The following is a 27,287-nucleotide window of genomic DNA, read 5'->3' as shown; positions in this document are numbered from 1 at the left end:
GTTCGATCCCAACTCCTCCAGTCCACATGTTGCAGTGTCTTTGAGCAATATACTGAACCCCAAATTGCTCCTGAAAGCTGTGTCATTGATGAGTATTTAGATTAGATCCTGATGGGCAGGTTGGCACCTTGCAAGGCAGCCTCTGCCATCAGTGTATGAATGTGTGTGTGAATGGGTGAATGCTGACATGTAGTGTAAAGCTCTTTGGGTGGTCGGAAGACCTTCTGATTGGTGGGCGACCCGGCTGGATGGGTAAACTGTAAACACCTTGATTGAAGTCCTGCCTTGTCTTCTGTAACGTGGTGATGACAGCAAGTAACACATTTGCATAATACCTGCCTAGCAGCTAGTTTGGCAAAGCTAGTTAGAGCGGAGCTGGATCAGAGTCCAAAGAGTTTGGTTTGGTTGACCAATCACATCAGTGGGCCAGCTGACCAATCAGAGCAGATTGGGCTTTTCGGGGGGACGGGACAAGAGCTCAAACAGAGCGTTTCAGACAGAGGGTGAAAAGACGTGCTGCAGCACAGCCAGTATGAGGACAATAAAGCGTTTCTTAGTATGTAAACTTGTTCTAGCAGAAACCCCAGAAACCACAAAATGAGTATAATATGTCCTGTTTAAACAAACGAGATATAACATGTTAATTATTGAGCTTAAGACGAGCTGGTATGTGTGTTTTTGACCTTGGACGGAGCCAGGCTTGTGTCCAATCTTTATGCTAAGCTAAGCTAACCATGTCCCAACTGCAGCTCTGTACAGAGAGTGGTATCAATCTTCTCATCAAACACAAGACAGTGAATCGGTGTATTTCTAAAATGCTGAACTATTCCTTTAACCAAGTGCTTTAGTAGCCTTAACCTAACATGTGGGACCCTGAACACCAACCTTCTCCCTATGACTTCTGCGTAATCAGGATATTACACTTCCTGGACTGAAACAAAAGCTGCCAGCTAACGTCATCCAGGCAGCGATTCTGTTTCTTACAAAACTTCTCTGGCAAAGCAAATTATTAGAATGTATTTTGTAGGAGACGGGGTTTCCCTATTTTATGTTCATTACTGGAGAGAATTAGTTGTACATAAGCAGAAGGAAGCAGTAGAGAAAATGTCAAGCCAGAGAATTGAACATGACGACGAGGGAATAAGAGAGGAGGAGGAAAGAAATCTCCCCGGGGCAGAATTATGCTCAGGCATGGCTTCTTGTTTACCCATGGCTGGTGTAGACATCTGTTCGCACAGCACCCGCCTCTCCTGCAAGCCAATGTCACCCAGCCAACAGTACAAAACGCCCCCGCTGAATTATTAAACAATGTTGAGCTCTACTGCAGGTGACTTAGGAAATGTCTTATGCAAAAAACGCCTTTTTTGTTCTGCTTCAGTGTTAATTTGAACCTTTACCCAAAGAAAATGTCACAAATTATAAAGTATCCACATCATTCAGATACGATTCATTATCACTTACATGTGAGAGGCATCGCGATGGCTCAGCTGTCTAAGGCACCAAAGGTTTCAGAATAGAGAAATGTGACTGTAGATTGTATTTTACAACGTTTTAAAAGTAAAAGTAATTCTAATACTATAAAATAGAGCTGTCAGTCGATTCAAATATTTAATTGCGATAAATCACATAATTGTCCATGATTAATCGTGATTAATCGCAAAGTAATTTATCTGTTCAAATGTACCTTAAAGGGAGAATTATCAAGTATTTAATACTCTTATCACTATGGGAGTGGGCAAATATGCTGCTTTATGCAAATGTATGTATATATTTTATTATTGGAAATCAATTAACGACACAAAACAATGACAGATATTGTCCAGAAACCCTCACAGGTACTGCATTTAGCATAAAACAATATGCTCAAATCATAACATGGCAAACTGAAGCCCAACAGGCAACAACGGCTGTCAGTGTGTCAGTGTGCTGACTTGACTATGACTTGCTCCAAACTACATGTGATTATCATAAAGTGGGCATGTCTGTAAAGAGGAGACTCGTGGGTACCCATAGAACCCATTTTCATTCACTGATCTGGAGGTCAGAGGTCAAGGGACCCCTTGGAAAATGGCCATGACAGTTTTTCCTCGCCAAAATTTAGCGCAAGTTTGGAGCGTTATTTCACCTATTTAATCTTTCGCGATTAATCTTTCATATGATTCCAGTATCTTCCCTTCAGCTTTAAAACTGAGCCCGCTACACCCTCTGAAAATCGATTGCGTTAAAGAAATTAGTGGCGTTAAAACGAATTTGTGTTAACGTGTTATTATTGCGTTTACTTTGACAGCCCTACTTTAAAATAAATCATTTGTCGTATCAATGTTTCTGTGACTGTTTTATCATTTTACCCGCAAGCATCTGACTGGAGCCATGTATAACTTTAAATAGAGCTGAATCGATTCATCGATTAGTCTAGCATTTCTCAGCGGGGACGGTGGAAGCAATATTTTTAAAAGGGGATGTTTGTGTGTGTGTTTGTTTTTTAATGTCAGTTTAGCGACTGATTGGATCGAGCAACCGACCAAAAACAGTTCATACCGCCAGTATTTGGCATTCAATTACATGCTTTTTAAAAAATAATATAACACAGAATAATGATCAACATTAATATTCAGGGGGGACAATTAGCCTACATTTTAATTGATGGAGGTGCGGTCAGGGGCCTGGATAATGGACAGGGTGGCACTGGCCCAAAAAGTGTTGAGAACCACTGGATCAGTCAATCAACAAAAAATAATCTGTATCTATTTAGATGATTGTTTTAATCATTTTTCAAGGTAAAATGCCAAAACACTCTCTGATTGCAGCTTCTCAAACTCTTTTCTTTGTGATATATAAAAAAAAACATTTTTTGCGTTTTGGACAGATTGTTGGAAAAACACAAGCACTTTGAATACATCACCAGTTAGCGTGGGTATTTTTCACTATTTTCCGACATTTTATAGGCATTTAAAATGGCATATTATTTGATTCTGAAAATAATAATTAGTTGCAATAGTATTATTATTTTGTATGGAGCAGCTTTTGTGGTAAAAAAAAACAAGGCTTTAGTTAAGTTGAGTTAGAGGAAGCTCCCCCTTATTGACCAACAATAGCTATAATACTATTATCGCCTACTGTGCAGTATTATCTTTCTATTTTCAGATTTCATGCCCTGTCCTTTAAAACATGTGCAAATATGGCTCGACTAATAATTAAATTTTTTTATTCAAACTCTCTACCCCACTTCTTCCCTCCATCCTTCCCTTCATCCCTCCATCTTCATCTCTTCACCAACATCCCTTTCTTCCTTCCTCCTCCCTTCTCTCCCCCAATCCCTCCCAGTTGGAGAGCCATCCCAGCCCATTAACGTGATTACGTGGCTTAGAGGCAAAGGAAGGTGGAGGACAAGGATGATGGGAGGGTGGGTGAACAAGCGAAGCCACATTCTGTCGTGTGCTACCTGAAGGTGACTCAAAAGCGTTTACACAGCTCTTTCTGCACGCGCCAGCGGAGTACATTAGGAGAGGAGCATCTGATTGGGGAGATGGACTCCGTCCCTAAACCGAAACAATCAGAGACATGGAGTCACCCGGAGCCAGCTGGCTTGCCCGGAGCACTGCGATCCCCCAGAGGACAAACTCAACTCTGGACTGGGTCTTAAAGAAATGCTGAGATGCAGCTTATGTTCATATTAGAGATATTTCATCCAAATTTATCATATTTACCTTTTAATTGTTTGATTTGTTGAGCAGTTGAGAAAATGTGTCTTTTCCTGCTGAGACAGACTGATCTTACTGAATTTATTAAATCTTTAACTTGGCAAGATGACATGTCACTTAATCTAATAAAATAAGCTACATACAGAAATTGTTTCAAAGCCATGTGTTACTTGTATCGGGCAAAACGGGCATCAACAAACAGGAACATTGATGAGTGCAAAAATACAACAAAGTAAACGTTCCCATATAATCTTCAGACCAAAGAAAACAGACTAACACCTAAAACATTCTGCACCACAAAATACTGACGGCGAGGAAAAAGCAGAGGCTCATGTTCAAGTCCATTTGGAGCTCTTGATGTAAAATACCTTACGCTACACTCACATTTCTTGTACACTCATTCAGTTCCGTCTTAGTTAGACATTTGGAACTGTCTTGGAACTAACTGGATGTTTACCAGTGAGAAGCTCAGGCAAGCAGCTGTGCACTGCTCTTCATTAAAAGTGCATAATGATCGGACAGCCTGCCGTCTTGTTAGCTTGTCATGAAGGAGACTAAATAACGCTCCAGAGTTAGGCAAAATTTTGGTGAGGGAAAACTGTCATGGACATTTTCAAAGGGGTCCCTTGACCTCTGACCTCAAGATATGTGAATGAAAATGGGTTCTATGGATACCCACAAGTCTCCCCTTTACAGACATGCCCACTTTGTGATAATCACATGCAGTTTTTTTTCATGCAGTATAAATGTGTTATTTTCGCCTTTTCTAAAAATAGTGTATTTTAATATTTCTTCATACTTTCTTGCAGAAATCTCTAATTGTCAAAAGCTTTTGATACCAAATCACAGCATGGCTTTTTCTATGGTGTTCCTCAAGGTCTTGGTGTCTTAATGTGGTATTTTGGAGGGATTATTGATCATTTTTATCAATTCTTGAATGGTAAAAAAATTGTTAAATTTGGCACCAAATCTGTGTAACAAATGCTATCAACCCCAAAATTGGTGAAACAGCTTATGAGGCATAAGTGAGCATGGGAATGGTCATCACATATACTTTGATCATAATGTTCTAAACCCTTAAACACTTTTACAATATATTTTAATTAATTAATTGATTAATTAATGTTTATTTCTGATTTATGACTAAGAACAACTTGACACACAGTGCCGAGCTGCATCTCAAATTAATCTTCAGGTTCTTCTTTCAGATGATGTACACCACTTCTATGTGACATCTACTGTTGACCTGCTATCTCCCCTAAAGACCCCTGTACCCCCCTAAAAAAGACAAAAACGGGTCTATTGTGGGTCTCAGAGGGTTAAAGGCATTTAATATAAACTGGAAAGCTTTGACAATGATGAAAACGCTCTCTCACCAGGATAGGAGTGTTATACAGTAGAAGAAATATCTGCACCGGAGTAGCCTAAAAACCACCTGACCAACAAACCAGGCTTTTTTTTAGTTTCTTAATTTAAGACTCTATCTTCTCCGCTTGGCACAATATCCTGATCTTAGCACGAGCAGCCGTCATCCATTGCAGCAGATACTACACACTTGTGTCACTGAAGATACGTTCCTTCTGCACATTCCCTCAACAAATGGGGTGGGGAGGAGGGGCGTTTCCATGGCAACCATTGAGCGAAATATGCCATCTAAGCAAAAAATGACTCCCACTGAGGAAAATACTTCTCCCGTTGTAACTTGTACAGTATGCTGTAATGCCTCCAGACACCTCCAACTCATTTAGTGAAATCCACGACGTCCTCATAGACTGATTAACAGTAATTGAGCAGCACATTAAAATCAATGAGAGATCCATAGAGGAGCTATTGAAGTGACAGTTACATCTCCCGTAAAAGAGTGTCAGCATAATTAAGTCAACTTGGCAATGTTCAACGTCACAGTCGAAGACGTCAAACATCTAACGGTAAAGTGTCATTCAAGTTGGCTGCATGGCAGATTACAAAATGTAAGCATCAGAGAGTCCACACGGAAGCAGCAGCAGCATCAGCGGTGAGGTGAACCATGGGACTTCATGTCTAGATGAAGGGTGGGTGGCAGTCTACAGGGGGTGGATGTGTGTGTGAGTCTGAATGGTTGGGTGGACACTGTTATTCTGAGTGCTTGTATTTAGAGATGAAGTGTGTGTGTGTGTGTGTGTGTGTGTGTGTGTGTGTGTGTGTGTACTCTTGCCACTCGTTCTGCCACATCCCTGCAGTTTCCTGCTCCTTGCTGGCTGCTCCCCAGGTGCTGCTGTTATCTGTGTCACATTTGTAGCTGCGAAAAGACAACTAGGGTTAAGAGTTTCCACCCCGCTACACAGTGTGACCAGATCTGTGGTGCCTTCAGCCTCTTTGGCAGCTGAGTATCTTGTTGTAACCTAAGGTGAAGTGACAACTTAAGTCCCTTTCCCACTGGACAAAACAACCACTAACACCCACTATAACATCTGGCTTTTGTCTTTCCCTGGGAAAGAGTACAATCGGCATTAATTCGGGACAGATGACTCTGCTGTTGTCACGCGTATTTATTGGCTCCAGCTCCGATGGACACGCTAATATTCACCCCTTTTCCAGTGCAATGCTATGTGACATGTGTTGGAGTGAATTTATAATAAATTAAATCAACAGGGATTTGGACAATTATTATAATTTACAATACAATGGATATGCTCTCCTCAAAGCTACCAGACTCCAGTCAGACTACAGTACATTTATATCGCTGATCGTCATAAAACACACTTCAAATCAAACTCGACAGAAAACAAAATAAAACTCATTTAAACCGTCTTTTGTCTTTCTACTTTCTACCAACAATCACCAATTCTGGTTTGAGAGATTGAAAGAGAGACTAAATAAGTAACACAAGTAAAAACCGTAATATTTTCACTGTTTACTCTCCCTGCTTGCGGTGACGTTGAACTTAACACAGCAGGAAAAAAAACAGAAAGGCCAGTCCAACGGCACGGCATACTCACAATAGGAAAAGAGTCCATCGCTTATTTTTAACAAGTTTTCCCGTGTTTAAAAAACCTGCATATACGTGCTAATTTTGGTGGGAAAAGGGTGTTAGTGAAGGACAGTGAGCTCCAGAGCTTGGTAGTTATAGCACCATCCACTGCCCTGCCATATAGGTTCAACGTTCAGGAATTTATGGTTCACTCAGGCCCTGTTCAGACCTGGTATTAACATGCATCCTGGGTGATCGGATCACAAGTGGACAGCTCTAAGTACAGGTGTGAACGCACTCAAGACACATTGAGATTCGATTGCTCAGACTACATTCAGAGGTGTTCTGGGCCACATATGGCCACATTCTTTTAGCAGTGTGTGCATGAATGTGTCCTGGGCCACATTAAGGACCGCCCACTCAACTGACGTCCCGCTGGGATCCGCGGGTCTCTTCTGCGCTCCTCAGATGAATAGACAGGCAGACACGAGCCAAGCGGCATGTAAACGGCTTCTGTGCTCTACTGTATTCTGTCGGTACAACTGTATTTTATTAAAATATGTCTTATCTATAGGCTACATCATCTCCAGACTAGACACACAAAGTGCATTATTGTCATACTGTTGAAGATGTGTCAGTGTTTTTGTTCTGGTGCTTTGCACGGAGCTGACACCCGCCGGCCTGCTCGCCCTCTCTCATCCCCGGCTCTCTGAGGCTCTGTACCCCGCTGTTGCCTGGCAAAGGCAGTGGTGCCGGCAACACGGAGGTCTCCAGTGACCGCCGGTACAATAACTTTATATTTGTATGTTAATAAAATGTACCCGAATTCACGAATATGCAGGATATTACTACTGACATTCCTGTAGTATTACGTTGCAGCGTCTCCTGTATTGGCCATGTGTTTACTACGTGTTTATTTGCATATAGAGCGGGGAAGTGAGATCGAATCACAAGTGGCCACTCAAGACACATTCTGATGCCAGGTGTGAACAGACGTATTTAAAGCTGTCCACTCATGATCCGATCACTCAGGACGCATGTTGGGTCTGAACAGGTCTGAACAGGGCCTTTTACTTACTTTATTCAACATGTTATTATTGACATGCCATGTTTCAAATACCCTAACATGCCCGTCCTGTCTGTCTCATCTGTCTGTGCAGAGTTTGTACAAGTCACTAGTGGGTCAGTTAGCTGCCCACAAGAGTAAATTCAGCATAAATGCCCCTCAGGGATGTACAGATAACAGATTCAGCCTCAAACTGACAGTCCTCTAAAACTGCCTTTGCAGCAAGTGAACAGAACTTCTAAAACTTCTAAAACTTCTAAAACCAAGGATGCCAAAATGACTCCTCCCATTCACGACTCTATTGGAGAGCAGTCTGTGCTTCTGTGTGAACAAATAAAATATTTTTTATTTCTGGTGCGATTCAGTAGATAGAGCTGTGCATCAAAAATGGACAAAAGCGCCGCCGGCTTCCCAAACACCGTTTACTAGCGAGAGCAGGTCACTAATCTAATTGTGACTAATTTCCTGTCGTCTCTCCAATGAGCTCACTGGCACTGAGCCCAGGTGTTCACAAATTCCTAATTTTCGCCTTATAAATATTTTCTAGTATTTCTGCTGCAGAAGAACAATGGAATTTTATCTGATCCTGTTGAAATGTAGCTGCTGCTCATGTGTTACTCCGTATACTGTGATGATTTATACTCTCTCTCTCTCTCTCCTTCATTAACATGCAGTGTGTGTTCGGTTTTCTTCAAGCCCCGTCTAATCAGCTGCTCTGCATCATCTGTCTGAAGGAGACTGGCTCCATGCCCTCTGCCTGATGCTACCATACAGCAGATATGGCCGGGCTGGCACTGCCACCTTTACTTTGGCACGAGTCTCCGTCTGTGGAGTTAAAGGCTGCATCACGGCCCTTTAGATCTCCAATTATAGATCAAGAGTGGCAGCGGATCTGAGCTGCATTAAAACTAATTTATGTCTATACAGTATGTTAATATGGGTTTGATCATTATTACTGAGGTCGCCAGTTTTGTTTAAAAGTAGAAAACTACTGTGCATCAATGAATTAACAGTCTGCTAAGCCCTGACCCCCTTAGTTACTGTTGCTACACCTGTCAAGCTTTCCTTTCGCCCATATACGCACATATGCAGCTTCCCATGACCACTCAAATCTTCAGTCATTTTTTAAACAAATGGCTCCTTGAATTCAGTCAGCGGTTGACAAAAAGACAAAAGCAGGCTCATTTCTTGCCGACGACTGTGGATTTTATGGTCACCAACTGCTGCAGATTTTATCAGTAGCTGACAAGTTAATTAAGCTAACGTCAGCTCCATGAGTTGGTTGAAAACGTTGTCTCTGGCTGACTTTTTAGCGTTTCAAAATGACTCATTTTAAAATGAGAAGCCTATAGACGGGGTCTTAAATATGCATTTGGTTACATGGTATCATGCTAAAAGACTGAGGCTAAAGCTGCATGTCTCGGGAAAAAGTAATTGTGTACGTTAAAGGAAATAAAGGAACATTATTCTTGAGTATGACAAAGAAAAATGTGAGATCAGATATAAATATATCCGGTTTAGCTGCTTAGCTGACATAGCTACTTGGACAAAAAACACAGAGGTTATGTTTATGGTTTGTTGTTCGTACTTTCAAACTGTATATTTCACTTAATTTAACAAGAGAAAAGGCTTTGAAGTTGAGGACTAACCAATGGGTTCGGTGAACCTAACACTATCTCGGGTAACGTTGTCTGGGTTTGTTGGAGTATTCCCATCGACTCGTTATAAGAAGTGGATGGAGTCACCGTAATGTGACGTCACTCATTGGTTCGTGGACTGCCCTTTTGAAGCCTCAAGTTTGGCATTTTGGCCATCGCCATCTTGTTGTTTTGCAACCAGAAGTGACACGAGAGGGTGGAGCTCAGTGCAACTAAACACTGAATAAGACATTATTAGGCAAGCAAAATGTTACAATTAACTTTCATGAACTGAAAACACACTGTAAAAGGGTTAAAGTTGAAAGACAAAAGCACGGACAACTCCCAGAATGGACAAAGCCGTGGTAGCAACCTGTCAATCACAAGGTAGCCACGCCCTAAAGCATCCCCTGCTTTATTGCCTATCTGACTCTAAATGGGACTATAATTTACTAAATGAACATCATGCTGTATTGAAGAAGACTTGAAACTAGCGATTGAGACCATAAACTCATGTTTACAATGTTTACTGAGGTAATAAATCAAGTGAGAAGTAGGCTCATTTTCTCATAGACTTCTATACAATCAGACTTCTTTTTGCAACCAGAGGAGTCGCCCCTGCTGGCTATTAGAAAGAATGCAGGTTAAGGCACTTCTGCATTGGCTTCACTTTTCAGAACCGGAGGTCGCCGCCAGAGTGTCCCAAAATCCAACCGAGCAGGACAGAGACAGTAAAGTTAGCTTAAACTCTGATACAGCAACCAGAACCAGCTCTTTTTAATGTAACCTGCATTAATAATGTATGAAATGGCCACTGGCCTTGGAAGTAACGCTAGGTTACCACTGTAGCTACTTAGCTAGTTAGCTGGGCATCAACGTTTTCAGCTTACATTGCTGTAAATCGTTTAATTCACTCCTGACACTTTTTCTTTTATGCTTTCGGTTTGGGGGCAGGTATGAAGAAAAGAAACAACTACATAGTCTCTTATAGACAGAGTATTGCTTTAACTACATGTTTTTAGCATAAGTTTAACCCTAATGGTCAATTCCCTTTTTTATTAATTTCTGTCAGTGTAGGATCAGGCCTTACCCTGAATGTAAACGTAATGATATGAGAGTAACATCAATAATTTAACATCACATACGACTTTCATATCATTTTGCTAATGACTACTCACGCATAGCATTTACTACTACAGAGAGAATCTGCACATTTGAAGGAACATCAAAAAGGGAAAAAAAATGAATTGCCTCCAAAAAAAATGCCCCGGGACGAAAGACTAAATTGGAAAAATCACTACAGAGGAAAAACCAATGTGTATTTGGGCTCCTCTCTCTCTCTCTCTCTCTCTCTCTCTCTCTCTCTCTCTCTCTCTCTCTCTCTCTCTCTCTCTGGGTCATGATTGTCTCCGAGTAAGGAGATTAAGATAGCATGCGTCAATCCAGGATTTAGAGCGAGAGAGACAAATGCAACCTCCTCACAGACAGCCAACACTGCTGCTTGGAGCGCATGTGCTCAGGCTCCCTGATGGAGATACAATAGCTGCATTAATATCATCCATACAACTTAATTCCAGGCTTGCCCGGCTCCTGTAATAGATACATTTCATCTAGAGTTAATAGAAGGCAAGTCTCTGTACTGCACATCGCTATGATGCAACATGATTACTGGTGGTATAAGGAGGGATGTGCGTGTGTGGGGATTATTAAAAAAACATATTGCCAACCATTCCTGTTATAATCAAGGCAATTATTGAACCACCGTTAACACAGGACCATTTCTGTCACTCTTCTGCAGTATGAAAAATATTGACAGCATTTTTGTCAGGTTAAACACAAAAAAGGATATAAAATATAATAAAATAATATAATAATAATATAATAATAATAATATAAAATGAAAACAATACTATTGTTTTAACTTGGAAACCGTCCTAATCCCAAAAGAAACAGGTCTACTCGGTACTCTTCACCTTATTGCTCCACTTCCTGTCTGGAAGGAGAGCAGGTATCTGGATGTAATGCTACTAAGAGGCTTTTCCTATTCTAGGTAACAAGCAGTGGGCCAGCAGCACTAACCAGCACACTGTAATGTAAGACAGTAGGCCATCCAGAGACGGTGAGCTTTCCTCAAGCTCCACTTTGATCCACCCTCGTGTGTTATCTTCACATTCGAGTCACAGAGCTGAGGATCGGTTTTAATAAAAACCCAGAGATCTTTGAGAAACACTGTTTAAACCTGCATTTAATGATTCTCAGGCCACTTGGGGGCAGCACAAACAAGATATAAACCAACCATTGAAACATCATCACCTTTTAAGTTGCTATGGCAAACATGTTGGCAAGCATTGCTTATTTACAAATCCAGCAGATATGGAGCAACATTAGCATTCACGTTGAGTCATGTTTGTGTCCAACAGATGAATGTAAGTCCAATATTCACTCTTTTTTAGCTAGAGTTGTTCTGATATTGATACCAGTGTCGGAAATGCCTCCGAAACTGCCTAAAATGCTGGATTGGGTATCGGTGAGTACGTGAGTCATGTGCACCGATCTGATATCACGTTATCATATAATTTATCAGCTCATTTACGCTACACAGTGACAAAAACTTGTGCCACTCACTAACCGATCCTTACATCCTGTCTGATCGGTACTGCACATGTGTAACTCTCAACAGAGATATGAAAGAAGCGAGATGGCTCATTTGTTAGCTACTTCCATCATCAGCTGCATCCGAAACCGATGATGAAAGTAGCTAATGAGTGAGCCATCTCGCTTCGTTCTCATCTCTGTTGAGAGTTAGACATGCACAGTACCTGTTAGCTCTGTTTTTTGGTGTCCTGGAGGGGAAATATGTGGCTCTTTAGCTGCTAAATGTTCCACTACGTTCCCCAGATAGTTGCTAACTTTGTCTGACTTCTGTTTGGTGCTGAGCAGGTAACGTACAGTGGACTTTTAGAGTCTTTTAACTAGAAACTGCTGCTTGCTGCAGCCAAAAACGAGAGCGGTGAGAGTGAACCAAAATAGTAAAGTTGCAGGGCTGGACAAAAAAAAAAAATAATGAGCTGAAAGACATTAATATAACATATTGTTTATAAACGCTTTAAAAACTCTACACTCCATCTGGATGAAAAGAATACTGTCGGCTGCAAAATAAAAACTATTTTGAATTGTTTCTCTTGTTGATTTCCTCTACAGGTAGCCAGAAAGACGTGAGAAAGATATTATAATATTATAATAATTTACAGCAAGGCCACTCCAGAGGGGCTCCAGTCCAAACTGTTTCAGCGGAGGCTGGCAGTGATTGGAATTGAAAAATATTACATTAAAAAAAAGATCACATAGAATAGCCTAAATGTGTGTGATTTGGTTAAAGAGATAGTTTTGGGGAATTTTACTGTTTGTCCCACTTTTCCAGAGGCAGAAACTAATGAATACCTCAGGACAGACCTTTTTAATGTATCTGGTGCAGTCCGAAGTTATCAAACAGCAATATTAAGCTATATTGGCTCAATTGTCGAGTGTCTGAGATCAAATAACATAATCATGATCCCAGAAGCATCCAGGAATTGAGCGAAACTAAGCAAGTAAACTAAGGACGGAGTGACGGGGAGGCCCACAGACTCAGGCTTTGAAAACGCCTGATATAGAGAAATAATAAACTGATGATAAAAAGTTTTAATTTTGCTTCACGTTGACCAAATTAAGCAAGGACATACAATATGTCAATTCCGACTATACCATCTTTGTTTGGGTTAAGAAATAAGAATTGCATCTTCCTAATCAAAAATCTAATAAAATCGTGCAGCAGATATCTCTTCATCCAGATGGTTGTAAGAGTCTTTAAGTATTCTGGATATACCGTCAGAACAGCAGTAAGTGTTGTTAAATAACCCTCCTGGCTTTTTTTTAAAGATTGACAGGTGGATGCAATGCATGAGAAGCACAAAGGGCTAGAGGTCATTCTCTCTCTGCACTTCGCTTTAATAATGTGGTTTAATTTGGTATTTCAATTGTAAGTAAAAAAAACTTTTTTTCAGTCAAATGATGAGAAGAATGTAGGTTACTAAAACACTACTTCTACTCAGGTCAGAAAGATGTATCTCAGGAAATCATATGTGTGTATCAATGGCTTGTATACAGCACGAGGAGGAGGAGGAACTTGACTACACCTGCTGCACAACATGAAACTTCTATCACATGTGGAGTGAAAACATGAGCACAGATTCAGCTCCAAAACTACACCAGCAAGTCCAAGAAGTGAAAGAAGATGGCAAGAAAGAAAAGACACTTGAATTATCTGATCTTCACAGACCATCAGTTATGCAACTCTCTCTCTGAACTACACACATGACATGATACATGCAGCATGTGGATAGATATGCATCTCTCTCTCTCTCTCTACGCTGCAGCATTGTGACTGTGCTTTAGTTAGTGCAATGATGTGGAAAGGCCTCACACAAGGATTAACGCCCAGTGCAACAGATGGTGCATTCTCCTACCCTTCCTGTGTACACACACACACACACACACACACACACACACACACACAGAGAGAGAGAGAGAGAGAAAAACACCAGAATATTTGCATATTTTACCTTTTTCTTGGGTGGCATGGTGGTTTAAGCGGTCCACTAGTGTTATTATCCCACGTTTGTAGCGACCAGATCAGCTTATCGTTCAACTAGATCCAGTAAATGAGACATGGACAGGTATATTCCACGGGACTGAGTTCACCTCTGAAACAAACAGGTGGATGTGTCCGAGGATGCCGTTAAACGCAGCAAAAACACCCTTCTTTACGCGCCGTCTTGTGCGTAAAAGGTGAAATAATATTTCCCAAAAGAAACTCCGACACGCAGGAGGACACCTCCGGAGACAACACGGGTGAGTTGCGTGAGGTGGGGTTTCACTTAAGTCAGCATTGTGAGTTGAGTGTATAGTTACCCTCTCCTGAGTCCTCCTGAGGGTATTAAAGGATTATTTCTCGGTGCGGCATCTGTTGCGCCGCGCGCCGCTCAGCCCGCTCTGACCTCGAGCACCGAACACAATCAAGAACCCGTCAGCTCCGTCCACGCGAGGTAAATTACGCAAAAGTGACTCAGTGTGTCTCATTTATGTTGTTGACTACAGTTTGGCTCCCTCCGCTGTGTGATGCGGTGATGATTAGTGAGTGTGTGTGTGTGTGTGTGTGTGTGTGTGAGTGTGTGAGTTTGTGTGTGAGTGTGTGCATCCAAACAACTTCCTGGGTTTGTTCTGGGAGTATTATAATAATGGCCTGGCTCCAAAATAGAAAGATGAAATTAAAAAGCAAGCAGGACATAATTCCTTTGTGCAGGCGATGTACAGACAGACCTACTCATCACCCTGAGAGCGGAATAGTGTTATTCTCTTACCACATTGGTACAGTGTCATTATGGCACTACTTAAAAAACTCCCTACTTGCCAAGTATCAGCCACACACACACACACACACACACACACACACACACACACACACGCACACACACACCCACACTCACACACAGGCGGTCCTCCGCACATCACTGATCTTCTTCTTGTATCCTCAAGTCACCCTCATAATGTGTGGAGCTGCATTTAGAGCAAAGCAAAAGTAATTCTAATACTTTAAAATACAGCTGTCAGTCGATTAAAATATTTAATTGCGATAAATCAAATAATTGTCCATGATTAATCGCTATTAATTGCAAATTAATTTATCTGTTCAAAATATAGCCATGCCAGTTTTTCCTCGCCAACATTTAGCGTGTGTTTGAGGCGTTTTTTAGCCTCCTTCGCGACAAGCTGGCATGAAACGTTATTATCGCGTTAACTTTGACAGCTCTATAGTATATATGTCATAAATAGCGTCTTAAAGTATTGTTTCACAACCTGAGGGTCGGGACACCCCCAAGAGACCCCAAGATAAATCTGAGACCCTGTCAAAAGATGATTAAATGGTCCAAAAGATCTCTTTCTCTCAACAATACTTTCATCTCTTAAAGCCAGTACAAACCCTTTAAATAAAACAATTTGAGGAGGACAAATGACCCTCTGGGGTAAGTTTTCTCAATTCATATCCACACTAAGACCATAACCTGTGATGAGGGATCACATGTAGACATTGCTCCCTTTTAAGGGGTCACAAGGCAAAACTACAAACCACTACTAGAACATTTATTGAATTACTTACTAATTGTAAGTACTGTCTTGAGAAATTAAATATTGTACATTTTACTCTACAGTGTGTTGGATTTGGGGGCATCTAGTGGTGTGGTTGCAGATTGCAACCAACTGAGTATCCCTCCGCTCACTCCTCCCTTTCTAAGACTGCGGTAACGTGAGGCGCAGAGTGCAAAACAGTGGTAACGCCGTTCGCCTCGCTCAGAGGTCAACCTTACCAGAATACTAGTTTACGAGTAACGTAAGTCAGACGGCGGCTGGCGGTACCACGGTTTTGCACTCTGCGGCACACGTTACCACAGTTTCACAAGCATTTCGGAGAACTACGATGGCCTTCAGGTAACATAAAAATGTGAAAGTCTCTCTATAGAACCAGTGTTTGGTTTGTCCGTTCTCGGCTACTGTACAAACATGGCAGAGCAACATGGCGGACTCTGTGAAGAGGACCTGCTCCGTATGTAGCTATGAAGGGCTCATTGTAAGCTAACGCAAACACAACAATTCTTAGTTTCGGGTGATTATACACTAATGAAAACATATACATGAATATTATATTCCATTTCTGCTAATACATCCCTCAAAATGTTCCACACTGTTCCTTTAAGATCTACTTATTATGTTGAGGAGTACGTCTTTATATGATATGATAATATAACTTAGATAATATGACGCATTACTAAAAGTACAAAGCATTGCTAAAATACATACAGTAGTATAGTGTGACTTAGCACCATCTGGACCAGCTACAGAATTAAAGGGCCAGTTCATTCAAATACAACTAAAAAATAAATAAATAATTTTCTGGTATCTAACCATGCAGGTAGCTTTCAAGGCTCTCTGTCTTCTGCCTCCTCTCAATGGTTCAATGGAGGTGAATGGACACTTTGTTTGTGTTGAAAATCAACATTTAAAAATCAGCAGCAACATCTCTTTCAGGCTCCCTCTTAATAACCCACAGAACAGACTGTCAGGGACTATTTCTTCTGTAGAAAGTCATTCCAATTAAAATGGTCATCTTGTATCTCTAAATACCTGAGTGCCTAGATACCATACTTTCATACTTTTACTTAGGGAATCTTTGAATGACGGACTTTTACTGTATTTCTACACTTTCGTATTGCTAAGAATCGTGATACTTCCTCCAGCATGTTTTAGCCTAAAGGTAAGTAACGCTGCTGTCAGATGTACGATAAATATCGTATTTGTACAATCATTTTTTTTCCCTCTGTACGATCTATAATACCAAAAGTGCCATATTGTACGATAATTGGACCATTTTGTGACGCTTACAATTAGTAGTTGGTTTTAGTCTGTGCCGTCTCATTTTAAATTCCGGATGAATCCTACGTCTGTGTTTACACAGCTCTTCTTACGTGACCTCTTTCCAGCCAGTCATTCTTGGTGTAGGCTATGATGTTGATGAACTGGACTCGCGAGCACGGCTGCTCAACGCTCATTTGAAGAGAGTTTGCACGAAAGGTAGCTTTGAATGCACCAGTAAGCCCAGTTATTTATTTAATTAGCTCAGTTTAACTGTTTTCATGCAGAATATGAACAGGCTTCCAGTCTTGCTGTCTTGTAATTTACAAAAATTGTCAGACTGAATTGACTTATGGACACACACAACCTTCCATGCATCATAGCTGCTTGCTTTGAAAAAAAAGAGATGTGAGTAGATTTGTAAAATTACACATTTACGCCTATTTGTTCTTGTGGTTATGACTAGCGTATGATAATTTTCCTAAAAATACAACAATTTTAAGCCTCTGGTACGACAGTTTAACATTTCACATCTGTGCGTGGTCCATTTGTCACTGTGGCCTGTAACCTGGGCAGACAGGCAGGCAGGCGATACGGTGAGGTACCAAAACCTCCAGGGAGAGTTCTGGGAGGCGAGGGACACAGATGAGAGAGTTACATAACAGAGAATGGAAAGGAAACATGCAGCGCTGGCGTCAGCTGGGCCCGGCTGTGACAGCGTGGAGCAAGAAGCTGTGACACTGACCTCTGGGTCACACACACATCTGAACCTACAATACACACAGCTGCACACACACACACACATGCACATGTCCTTATCAATATCTCTACTGCTGGAGAAGACATCACCATCAGAGGTCAGACCACTGAGATCACAGCAGCAGTGACAGAGAGAGAAAACTGTAAATGGAAGGTCCCAACATTTAGCCCATGACCTGGGAGTGAACCAGACGTGGGGCTTTACTAAATCTGCTCCATGACACCTCAAATCTCCTCCAGCGAGAGCCAGCTCTCCTCCGGTGCCAACAAAACACTCAAACAGAGTCCCTGCTTACTTTGACTCCCTCTAAGCACAACTGTGAAGTTGTTACATAAGGCGATGATCATGAAACGAGCTATCATGGAACACATAGAGAAGCTAAAATATTCTCCACAGCGGCTGAACCATTTATACACTCTGTACATTGGTGTCCTCATGCACCCTCCAAGTATGTGAGCACTACAAGTGTACTCTTGTAAGAAAATTATATACTGAAAAAGTATTCTTAATTTTCTTTTTCCAATGCAAACACACAAAATCAGCTGACAGTAAATGCCTTGAGCATCAATCAATGGAGGATGCCATATTCATATTATTGCAGAAAATCATTGTACACATGGTGTTGCAACAGTCCTGCAGTAATGTGTGCGGTGCATGTGGAGCAGAGCAGTTCAAACTTGTTGAACTTTAACCAATGGCTGAAGGCTACTGCTTGTGCTTCAATAGAGAGGCGAAGTCCCGCCCCTTCCGGTGGATGACCATGGGACTGAAAACATTTGAGGTGAGAAATAGGCATTAACGTAACATAATATTGATTCATATTTGATCAGCGCGGCCTGGTTTAACTGTTTGGTCGGAGTTCGCGAGTGATTGACAACCGGCTCTCATAGACAGCAGCTAGAAAGCAGATCTCAGATCAGCTCTTACTGCTTGTTTTTCCTCCGGTCTGTGAAATCTTACAGATGCCGCTAGGAGCGCCGGAGGACACCGGAAGACACAGAGGCATATGATTTTATAGAAATAACTTTTTTTAATCAGATTTGCTCCAATCTCGCCTACTTTAGCTTTAATGTTCATATTGTCGTCGAAAAAGTTATTTTGCCTGATAATCAGGTAAAAGCTTATGAGAGATTATAAAACTTGCAAGTAGTTGGAAACTAACATCCTGACCTGGAGGAAAAGCGGCACAAGCAGCAGAAGTGCTTTAGTTTTCTTCCATAATAATGAATACGGCCTCAGAATGAACATTATGTATTTTACTTTATTTATCAAGACCTGAAGAAACATCACATTCACCTGATCCAGAGACAAACACTTCAGTTTGAGCCACTATCACTCGACGCCTTCTTAACGAACCCGTCAGTCATCTCACTCCCCTACACAGCACACGTGTTCATGTGCACATGTGCTCTCACACATACATAAACAAACATCTGTCCCTAAGCTCCTTACAACCAGAATGTGTGTTTGTGTGTTTGTGCGTGCTGTCAATATGGGGACAGTAGTGCATTGCTGAGACAGAGATGGATGGCACGCACAATCTCAGGCAAAGCTCCAGACCTCGGCGGTCCACTCTGCCCTCCGCCATGTCCACACAGCTAGAAACCACACATCTGCCCTCAACTAACACCAATATAATATCATTATTGCTTGCAACTGGACGCAATCAAAAAGTATTTTCATTAAACTGTAAACTGCGGTCATGCAATGTCAGCACACGTTAGCACCTCAAACTGAACTCCTATAACCCATACAGCCCTCCCCCTCCATCCCCTCCCCCCTCCTACCAGCCAGAGAGGCAGTACTCACCCACGAGACATTTTTGTTCTTGTGCACTTTTGACATGGCTCGCAGACGGAGAGGTCAAGGGCCCGACTCCCGAAACGCTCAGCGTCCTCACACACACACAGTCCGCCTTCAGCAGCCCGCTCGGAGACGGGTTTTTCATTTGACGTCCTCCACTGTTTCCCCCCCACCCCCCGTATGCCAACCACCCTCACCAGATTTACATCTGCCTGGAGCGTCGCCCTCCAATCACACCCGGCTAAACATGATCCAAAACTGACTCAAGAAGGAGGAGGAGTGGGAGTGAGAGGAAGAAACAAATATAGGATAACTCCAAAAGTGCCTGTCAGAGGCAGAAATAGAACATGCAGAGAAGTTCCTTCAGTCTTCCACCTGAATCCTCCTCTTCCTTCTCCTTGTCAGTGGATGTCTGCTCTCCTCACATTCATAAACACTGTATGAATATGCAGCCAAACATCTGGCTGATGCCCCTCCTCCGCAATGCCGGAGGCTGGGGCCAGCAAACGGCCAATCCTGCCCTCCTAACATCTGGGAGAGGAGAGATTGCAAAGAGGTGGATGGAGGGAGAGAAGTGGAAAGGAAGGGAGGGAGGAACGTGGTGATATATGGTGATGGGATGGTTAGTGAGGGAGGTGGAGGACAGACGACTGGAGAGGGCCGATCAGGAGAGGGCAAAGCGGGACGACACAGATTGGAGGGCAGGTTACTGATCCCTAACATGAGATTATAGGAAAAAAAACATGTTACATTGAATTGGATGTTGTTAAATACATAATATTTTCTCCATAATTGTCCCACAAAGACATGAGAAAAGCACATACTCTTCATGATTGTGTCTCTGTTCATGTCATCACGCATTTTTATATTGTAATCGCGCTGCTGAGCTCCACGACAGCGATTGGCCCAAGAGAGGAAGAGATGGATTGACAGAATAAGAGATTGATGGTATTACAGATGAATGTCTCTCTCTGCCGATCCCAAATCCCCAAACTCAGTCTTAACATGAGCTCCTTCTGGAGTCACAATGTCCTGAATACACTGCTGCACTTTCCGCAACTGCAAATGACACCACAGGAGTGTTGTTAAAGGAGTTGTTAAACATTTTGGGAAGTGTGCTTATTACCTTTCTTAATGAGAGTGACATGAGAAGATCGATACTGTACCACTCTCATGACTGTGCTTAGAGTACAGCAGACAAGAGATGATCAGCTTAGTGTAGCATAATTGCAAGCAGGTGGAAACAGCTAAATGGAGGGAGTCTCTGTCTGTATGTCTGTCCTATTTTCTTGACAACCGTTAATCCGACTTTGACTTCACACTAGGCGGGTGTATTGCCGAGGACCCAAGGAAGTGCAGTGATGAGTGCGAGCTCTTGAGATCTACGAGACACATTTATTAGTAGTGCATTATATGTGTAGTATTGAGATGGGACCCCTATTAACTATTACATCGCTCTCTCCGTCGCTCGCTACAATATTAACCGTTAAGCCGCCCACACATGATCGGCGAAAATGCTACCCTTACCGTGGCGCACCGAGCGCTGCGCTCAAAGTTCAAATTATTCAAACTTTGACCTTGGTTGCAACTGACCTTTCAAAGCGCAACCAACGAGATAACAGCTGCAACTGTTGCCTAGAAACAGTGAATGGCATTCCTTGTACACTTTTTGACGCCATATAATGCCTGCGCTGCACTTTGCCTCTGCACCCCACCTCGCGGTGAGTGAAGAGCAAATTTCATATCATGTGAAAGGCAGCTTTACACCGCCAAATGGCATGCTGCGTACAGCTTGCTCTCCATTTATGTTTGTGTAACCGTTGGCACCCAAATTATGCGTTTACTTTAGCATTGCTAGGGGATGCAACTAAGTCATGGCAGGTGTATTGCTCAGTGTGAAGTTGTTTGGATGAGCGGCTCTTGAGAAAGCTGCAAGCAGCAACACCGGAGGCCAAGTGATCGGCCCGTTACGAACAGGCACCTTTTGAACGGGCACTGCTCTACTACACACAAACACAAACCTGAAATCACCAGGACTTGGTTTCTCAGCGATTTACAAGCTGTAACTGTTTCTTGGTGAGCAAATCCAATATGTTCACTATGATTCACCTTCACATGAGAAAATATTAGAGAATGAGGGGAAACAGTGCCACTGACATTGCGCTAAACTCTGATTTAATTCTCTATGTCTCTGATGTTAGTGCCGGTGTTACACTGCCCTCAAAGGTATTTAAACGTGCAGTATCTCTCTCACTACAACCCCACGGACATTGCTTCAACATGTGGAGAAATTCAAAGCTCAACAGGCCTGCTGTACCTCGTTACTGTATGGTTGCTAAGCTGTGGTTTAGTGAATGATCAGTTGTGGTTTTTACATCTCAGTCTATCGATTATTTAACGTGTAAATTAGTCAATTTTGAGGTGTTGGTTTAGGTGTTTATGTTTTAAATTGAACTATTTTATGTCTTTGCTTGTCATTTTGTTTTTTCACATGCGTGATTTCCTTTGATACATATTTAACCTGAGATCCAAGATATTCATTACCAACAACTGCTTCTCTGTAATTGTCTCATTAAACAACTTGAAACTAGTCAGACACGGTATATTTAATTCAAGAGTTGGAACAGCTAACATGTAACCCCCCCTTTACTCCTCTACACTGCATTTCTAAGAATATATAAATAAATAAATAAATAAAAAGCTGAGGCTGAGCAGCCCTGAAGAGCTTTTTTTGGTCCTACACAGAAACTCGTCTGTGATCTACAATCCCATCGCCTCCGGTGAAGTAGAAAATAGCAGTGTGAGTGTTGAGTGTGGAAACAAGTCAATACCAACCACAGCTCGCAGCGTGTTTACCAAATCCACAGGATTTTGATTCAGCGTTTTAATCAATGCCTACCTTAGCTCCGTATGGATCTGCGGCCCTTATAGATTCACCTCGACAGAAGTGGGCTTCAGGAGGACAGGAATCTCAGCTACCTCTGCAGCATAAAACACCCAGGAGATGCTGCATCCGGTACATGAAATGAAACTGGAGGCAGAAATCTGATGCCAAAACCAAAAATGTCCAAAAAACACTGGAGGTAAGATGAGAGCTAAGTGTATTTCCTGTAAATTAATCAAAACTCAACAGGCTATATGCTACTGGTCATGCTTTGAGATAATTTTTCACTGCTGCAGTGTCTCCACATGCATCTTCTCCTCTTCAGATTTAAGACTTGATACATCTGAGAACAGTTGAAAAGACACTTCAGTAATCAGATTTTAAAATCTTGTCTACAGTGAACGTGTAAGAAAACAGGTAACAAGAGAAACTCACTCTACTGAAAATCAGACAGTCAAATACTTCCATTGGTGACGTTATCTGCTCGTTTGAATTTTGAAGCCTCTCCCAACAGTCACATTAAATTATTATCAACAAACTTTACAATCCTGCTCAAACTGATGTTCAGGTACACAGCAGGTGAATCCACAGAGCTGTGACTCTGTCTGTGCTATGTACAGTAAAGCAATGCTTTTCTAACAATGGCTTGTTTCAAATTCTTTCTAAATCGCGTACTACTGTACGTGAACCAACACCCTTCCCCTCTCTCTCCCCACATTTCCTGTCTGCCTCTTCACTATATCATGCAGTCAATTTCAGCCAAAGCCGGCAAAAATAAAAAGTGAAATTCCCTCTTTGCTGCAACACACAGTCCACATTGCAGTACATTTAATGTGCAACATTTGTTAATGTCTTTTGGCAAAAGTACAACTGCCTCACCTGGCTTCCATTCATTAAAGGTGCTAAATGTATTGCCTCCACACGGCTCTCAATATGGCAACTGCTTAGTGGGTGCTAACAGAGGAGACGACAGCAAAACTGCTGACAGAGCTAACAGTGTTGACCTGAGTTGGAACTAGAGGGTGGGTGCTACACTTCTGCAGCAGCGCCGTCTGTCGGGACGGTGTTATCAGCTGTAACGGCCGTATGAGAGCAGTGCAGAACGGCGGCCGTAAGCTATAGCCAGTGAGGCACGCTCACATGAATGAACATGCACTAAAAAGCACATGCGGCCGGCCCGGCTACTGTATGTCAACAAAGCACGGAGAAGCTTGGACTACAAAACACACACACACACACACAGAGGGAGAGAGACTTCAATCTCTGCCCAGGTAGACATTACTCCTCTATATCTTTACATACAGATGTTATGTTAATGCTCTGGATATCGTATAAAGCACCTTTAAAAATAAGACATACATTACACCAAACAAACAATGACAAGCTTAACAACCAAATCTTAAATTATAAAGATATACAAGTGCACAGGGGTGGGGGTGAACGGAGGGATTAGTAGAGGTTTTATCTCTTTATTTTTTAACTTATTTTGCAAGCACAAGAAATTATTTCATAGTAGATAACTATTGTCATTTTGATTCAGTGTTTAACACATAACTAATTACAAATGAATGATTTAATAACTTGTGGAGAAATTCCCACACATGTGAAAGGTCAATAATGTTAGACTAAGCATTTCCCTCCAACAATTTTAAAACAAGTGGAGAGGAAACTGAGGTCTAGAATTTTTTTTTTTCCTGAAACGTCTTTGCTTAGTCTGGCAATCTGTCCAGGGTGTACCCAGCCTTCGCCCAATGTCAGCTGGGATGGACTCCAGTCCAGTCCCCAATCCTTCACCTGTTGGCCGAGCCGTCCTGACATTGACATTATGAGAACAGCAACAACTAAAGCAGAAAACAGGAAGATGTCTTAAACTCCTTCTACAAGCCAGGCAAGCACTAATCCAGCTCTGTTCTCTGCCAGCAAAGGCCACACCTGGAGGACCATTTCTAAAAAAGACACATGAATTTGAAATTGATCCAAATGAAAAACCCAGCCCAGCGGCACTAGCTCCAAAAGTCTCTAAATCTAGGGAGAAAGTCGCCATGTCTCCAACACTGACAGTCCACCGCTCCAGACCTCCCTCCAAAGCCACTCCTTCAAAATTATCATTGTGAACATAAACAACGAACAACTGTCTAGCTAGCAGCTTGTGGAAGACTCCGGTGACGTGCTATGAGTGCACAGGCAGAGTGCACGCAGACAGGTAGGTAGCCTACGTAAGTTTATTACAGTCCTGCGACAGCCACAGCAAACCAGATTTTGTCAGAGCAATTGATTTATTGATTGCTGTCGGGATGTAAAGAGAATTTCAACTAATGTAACAAAAAAATTTTTTTCAAGAAGGTTGTGAACTCTAGCTTTAATATCTAAAATGTGTTGATTTGGATGTGTATCATGCGCCAATTCAGAAATGAATCCTAAACCATTGGCTCCCAACCTTTTTGGAGTGATGTTCCACTTGAAGAGTTTTTAACTATCCAATATTTCATAATAAAGAAGCAAAGATTAGAGGGAAAAAAAAGAAAAAAGAAACTGTGGTAGAACATATTTATTTTCTTATTTTCCAATCTAGTAGGTCATTTTTGACCCACTGTCTTAAATCAAGTTGGGACATCTTTTTGAATGTCATTGAAGGTCAACAAATGGAGTGAAAGTAACGGATGAGTAATGTACATGCACCACATTAGGCAGAAGCACATTAACCATTCATCAAAAATCGTTTCAAGAATGAGTGCATCCAAACAACACATGTTGTAGATTTTATTTCCTTCATATTTACATGCATTTGCTCGGTTCAGGGTTGTGCTAAACTGTCGTATAAGCAACGCAAAATTGACGACTGTTTGTGTCACCACATCCCCCTTCTTGATGTGTCACTGCTTTTAGCCGTTGCGTGGCTTTTTGATTCTGTTAAGTTTCTTTCCTGGCTTGTTGCTGAGGTGGGCACACATCGCATGCAGCAGAACAGTATGTGGTAATCTGCGGGGCTTTGCGCTGACAGCCCATTGAGTGTTGAGGGCTGACAGTAAGCCTATTTCATGTTAGGAATGTGGCTGCGATAGGGTCCTCTGCAGTCAGCGCCATCACACAATGCACGCTATAGTATCAGCTGCAACAGGACTTAACAGAGGTTGTGTAGGCACATGATGAGAAAGCAACAATGACTGAAGCAGGAAACAGAGAGGAGGAAGGAGAGGAAGAGGGAGTTGCTGGAAAGAAGAAATGAAGAGAAACAGGTGGAGGAGAGGAGTGATCATCTCTGTCATTGAGGGGAGAGTAAAACCTGGCCTGTAATGAGACAACTGCACCTGTCTGTCCACCCGCACTCCTTCAGACAGCTCAGTCAGGACACATGATGTGAGGAGAACAGCTCTTCTAAGCAGCTGTCATGGATTTAAAATGATTCAAATCAAACTGTTGCCTCACGGTGGATAACCAACCAGAGGTGAAAGCATCCCATACAGGTTTATAGGTAACATGTTCATGAAGTCTCGTACTGGGATCAATACAGAGAGCTGGTTGACAATGACACAGTCTGTCCTGATAAACTCGCATAGACCGCCACTGAGAAGTAAGCAAATAACAGGTTGTAAGAGTCACAGCTGCTAACAGACTGCAGATGCCTGGCGATAAAATGCATTGTTTGTAAAAGTATACATTGACTATAGTGACTAAACATTCAATAATCTGCCCGTCGTACAGATGTATCAGCCCTGTTGCTATGGGATCAAAAACATGCTGCATGTGATGCTGCGATGGTCACTTACATAGGTGGACTGCACTCTCCGCCAGTGTCCCAGCCCACAGCAATACATCAATACATACAGTGGCGGGGAAGGAGGAGGGGGACAGGCCGATGGGTCGTCTCAGGCCAGGATCCTCATGGCACAGGTGATCCACCTGATCGCTACCTCTTCAGGGAGTTCTTGAAACAACAACAAAAAAAAAAAGAGAAAGAATCTCTCAGAGGAGGATCACCTGGCTGGTCCCTCTCATAAGTCCTCAGATGAGTTCAGGTCTCACAGCATCTTCAAAGTCCTGTGCTCTGTCTGTCCCATGGACCAGTCTGATGTGCAGAGAAGTGTGTGAGGTTCGTATGTCTTCTTGGGTGTGTGTGTGTGTGTGTGCTCACCTCATCTTAGAAGGACAGGTGGTTCATCTGCCATTCTGTGTTTATTTACCGTCCCACTACCTCACCTCACCCCACTCTCTGTCCAGACTCACCCCAGCTTAAACCCCCCGAATACTCTTCCTCCAAAAACTAAATGTCTTCTCTGTTGATGTCTCTCAGTGCTCTGTAGTCTGTCAGATCTATCCAATCAGAGCCCTCGCATCACTTCACATCCGTGTTGCCTGTATCCCTCCCGTGTGAGCCCACCCTGGGAGTCCAGATTTTCAGTTTCTGTGCAATTCCTCTTTTCTTCCTCCTCCCAAAAAAAAAAATCGCAGCTCTATAGCTCCACCTCCTCCAGTATCTGTCACTCCAGCATGCTGCCTCCCTCTCTCAGGGGTCCTCTCTCATCAGGAGCGGTCCTGCTTACCTGAGTCACTCTTTGCACTCCTGTTGTGACAGTGCATGCACGTGTGAGTGTGAGTGTGTGTGTGTGTGGAGGCTGCAGCTGGCGCTCACCGCTCTCCCTCTCTCTCTCTGTTGCCATGCTAGAGCAGGTAACATTCGGCTAGCGCAGGAGACACACAGCCTGAATTCAAATGCGCCTCCAGCCTCTCAGATTTACAAAGCCTCCACCCCTCCTTAACAGCAACCCCCCCCCCCTACCTCCTCTCCTCTCCTCCTCCATCATCTCTCTCTCTGCACCCCTCTTCTTTCCCCCCCTCTATCTCATTCTCCTCATCTCTGTCCACAATGTTGTGCTCCCTGCACTGTTGCTTCATTTCATGTCATTTCTTTCTCCCCTCTGCTGCCATGCACGCTCCGTCTTGTTTTTCATGTTACCTTGAGAGCGGGATGAGGAGGCACTGGGGATAATTCTGCTTCTGCTCAACACTACAAAAATCCCTCTTTTCTAAGTCATTTCTGGC

At 42.4% G+C, this 27,287-nt stretch overlaps 1 protein-coding gene across 5 annotated transcripts in view; it reads right to left on the bottom strand.

Annotated features, from left to right (window-relative positions):
- The window catches only part of cacnb2b (calcium channel, voltage-dependent, beta 2b), a 48,997-nt gene extending 22,061 nt beyond the window's left edge, over positions 1 to 26,936 (bottom strand). Inside the window, exons 1-2 of one of the 5 annotated variants that reach the window (XM_074651680.1) lie at positions 26,380 to 26,928; positions 26,015 to 26,172 (exon numbers count right to left, since the gene is read on the bottom strand). In XM_074651680.1, coding sequence (XP_074507781.1) covers positions 26,015 to 26,062 — 48 coding nt within the window. In that variant the 5' untranslated portion in view covers positions 26,063 to 26,172; positions 26,380 to 26,928. Of the gene's footprint in view, positions 1 to 13,955; positions 14,775 to 19,369; positions 20,894 to 26,014 lie in introns of those variants that run through there. The other 4 variants (XM_074651684.1, XM_074651679.1, XM_074651681.1 and 1 more) reach the window with 4 other exon arrangements.
- Between the last annotated feature and the right edge of the window lie 351 nt (positions 26,937 to 27,287).

Source organism: Sebastes fasciatus, chromosome 11 (genome assembly GCF_043250625.1).
Source record: "Sebastes fasciatus isolate fSebFas1 chromosome 11, fSebFas1.pri, whole genome shotgun sequence".
In the NCBI taxonomy this organism is placed as follows: Eukaryota; Metazoa; Chordata; class Actinopteri; order Perciformes; family Sebastidae; genus Sebastes; species Sebastes fasciatus.
Note: the sequence above shows the minus strand (reverse complement) of the source record. Positions and strands in the feature narration are given on the sequence as shown.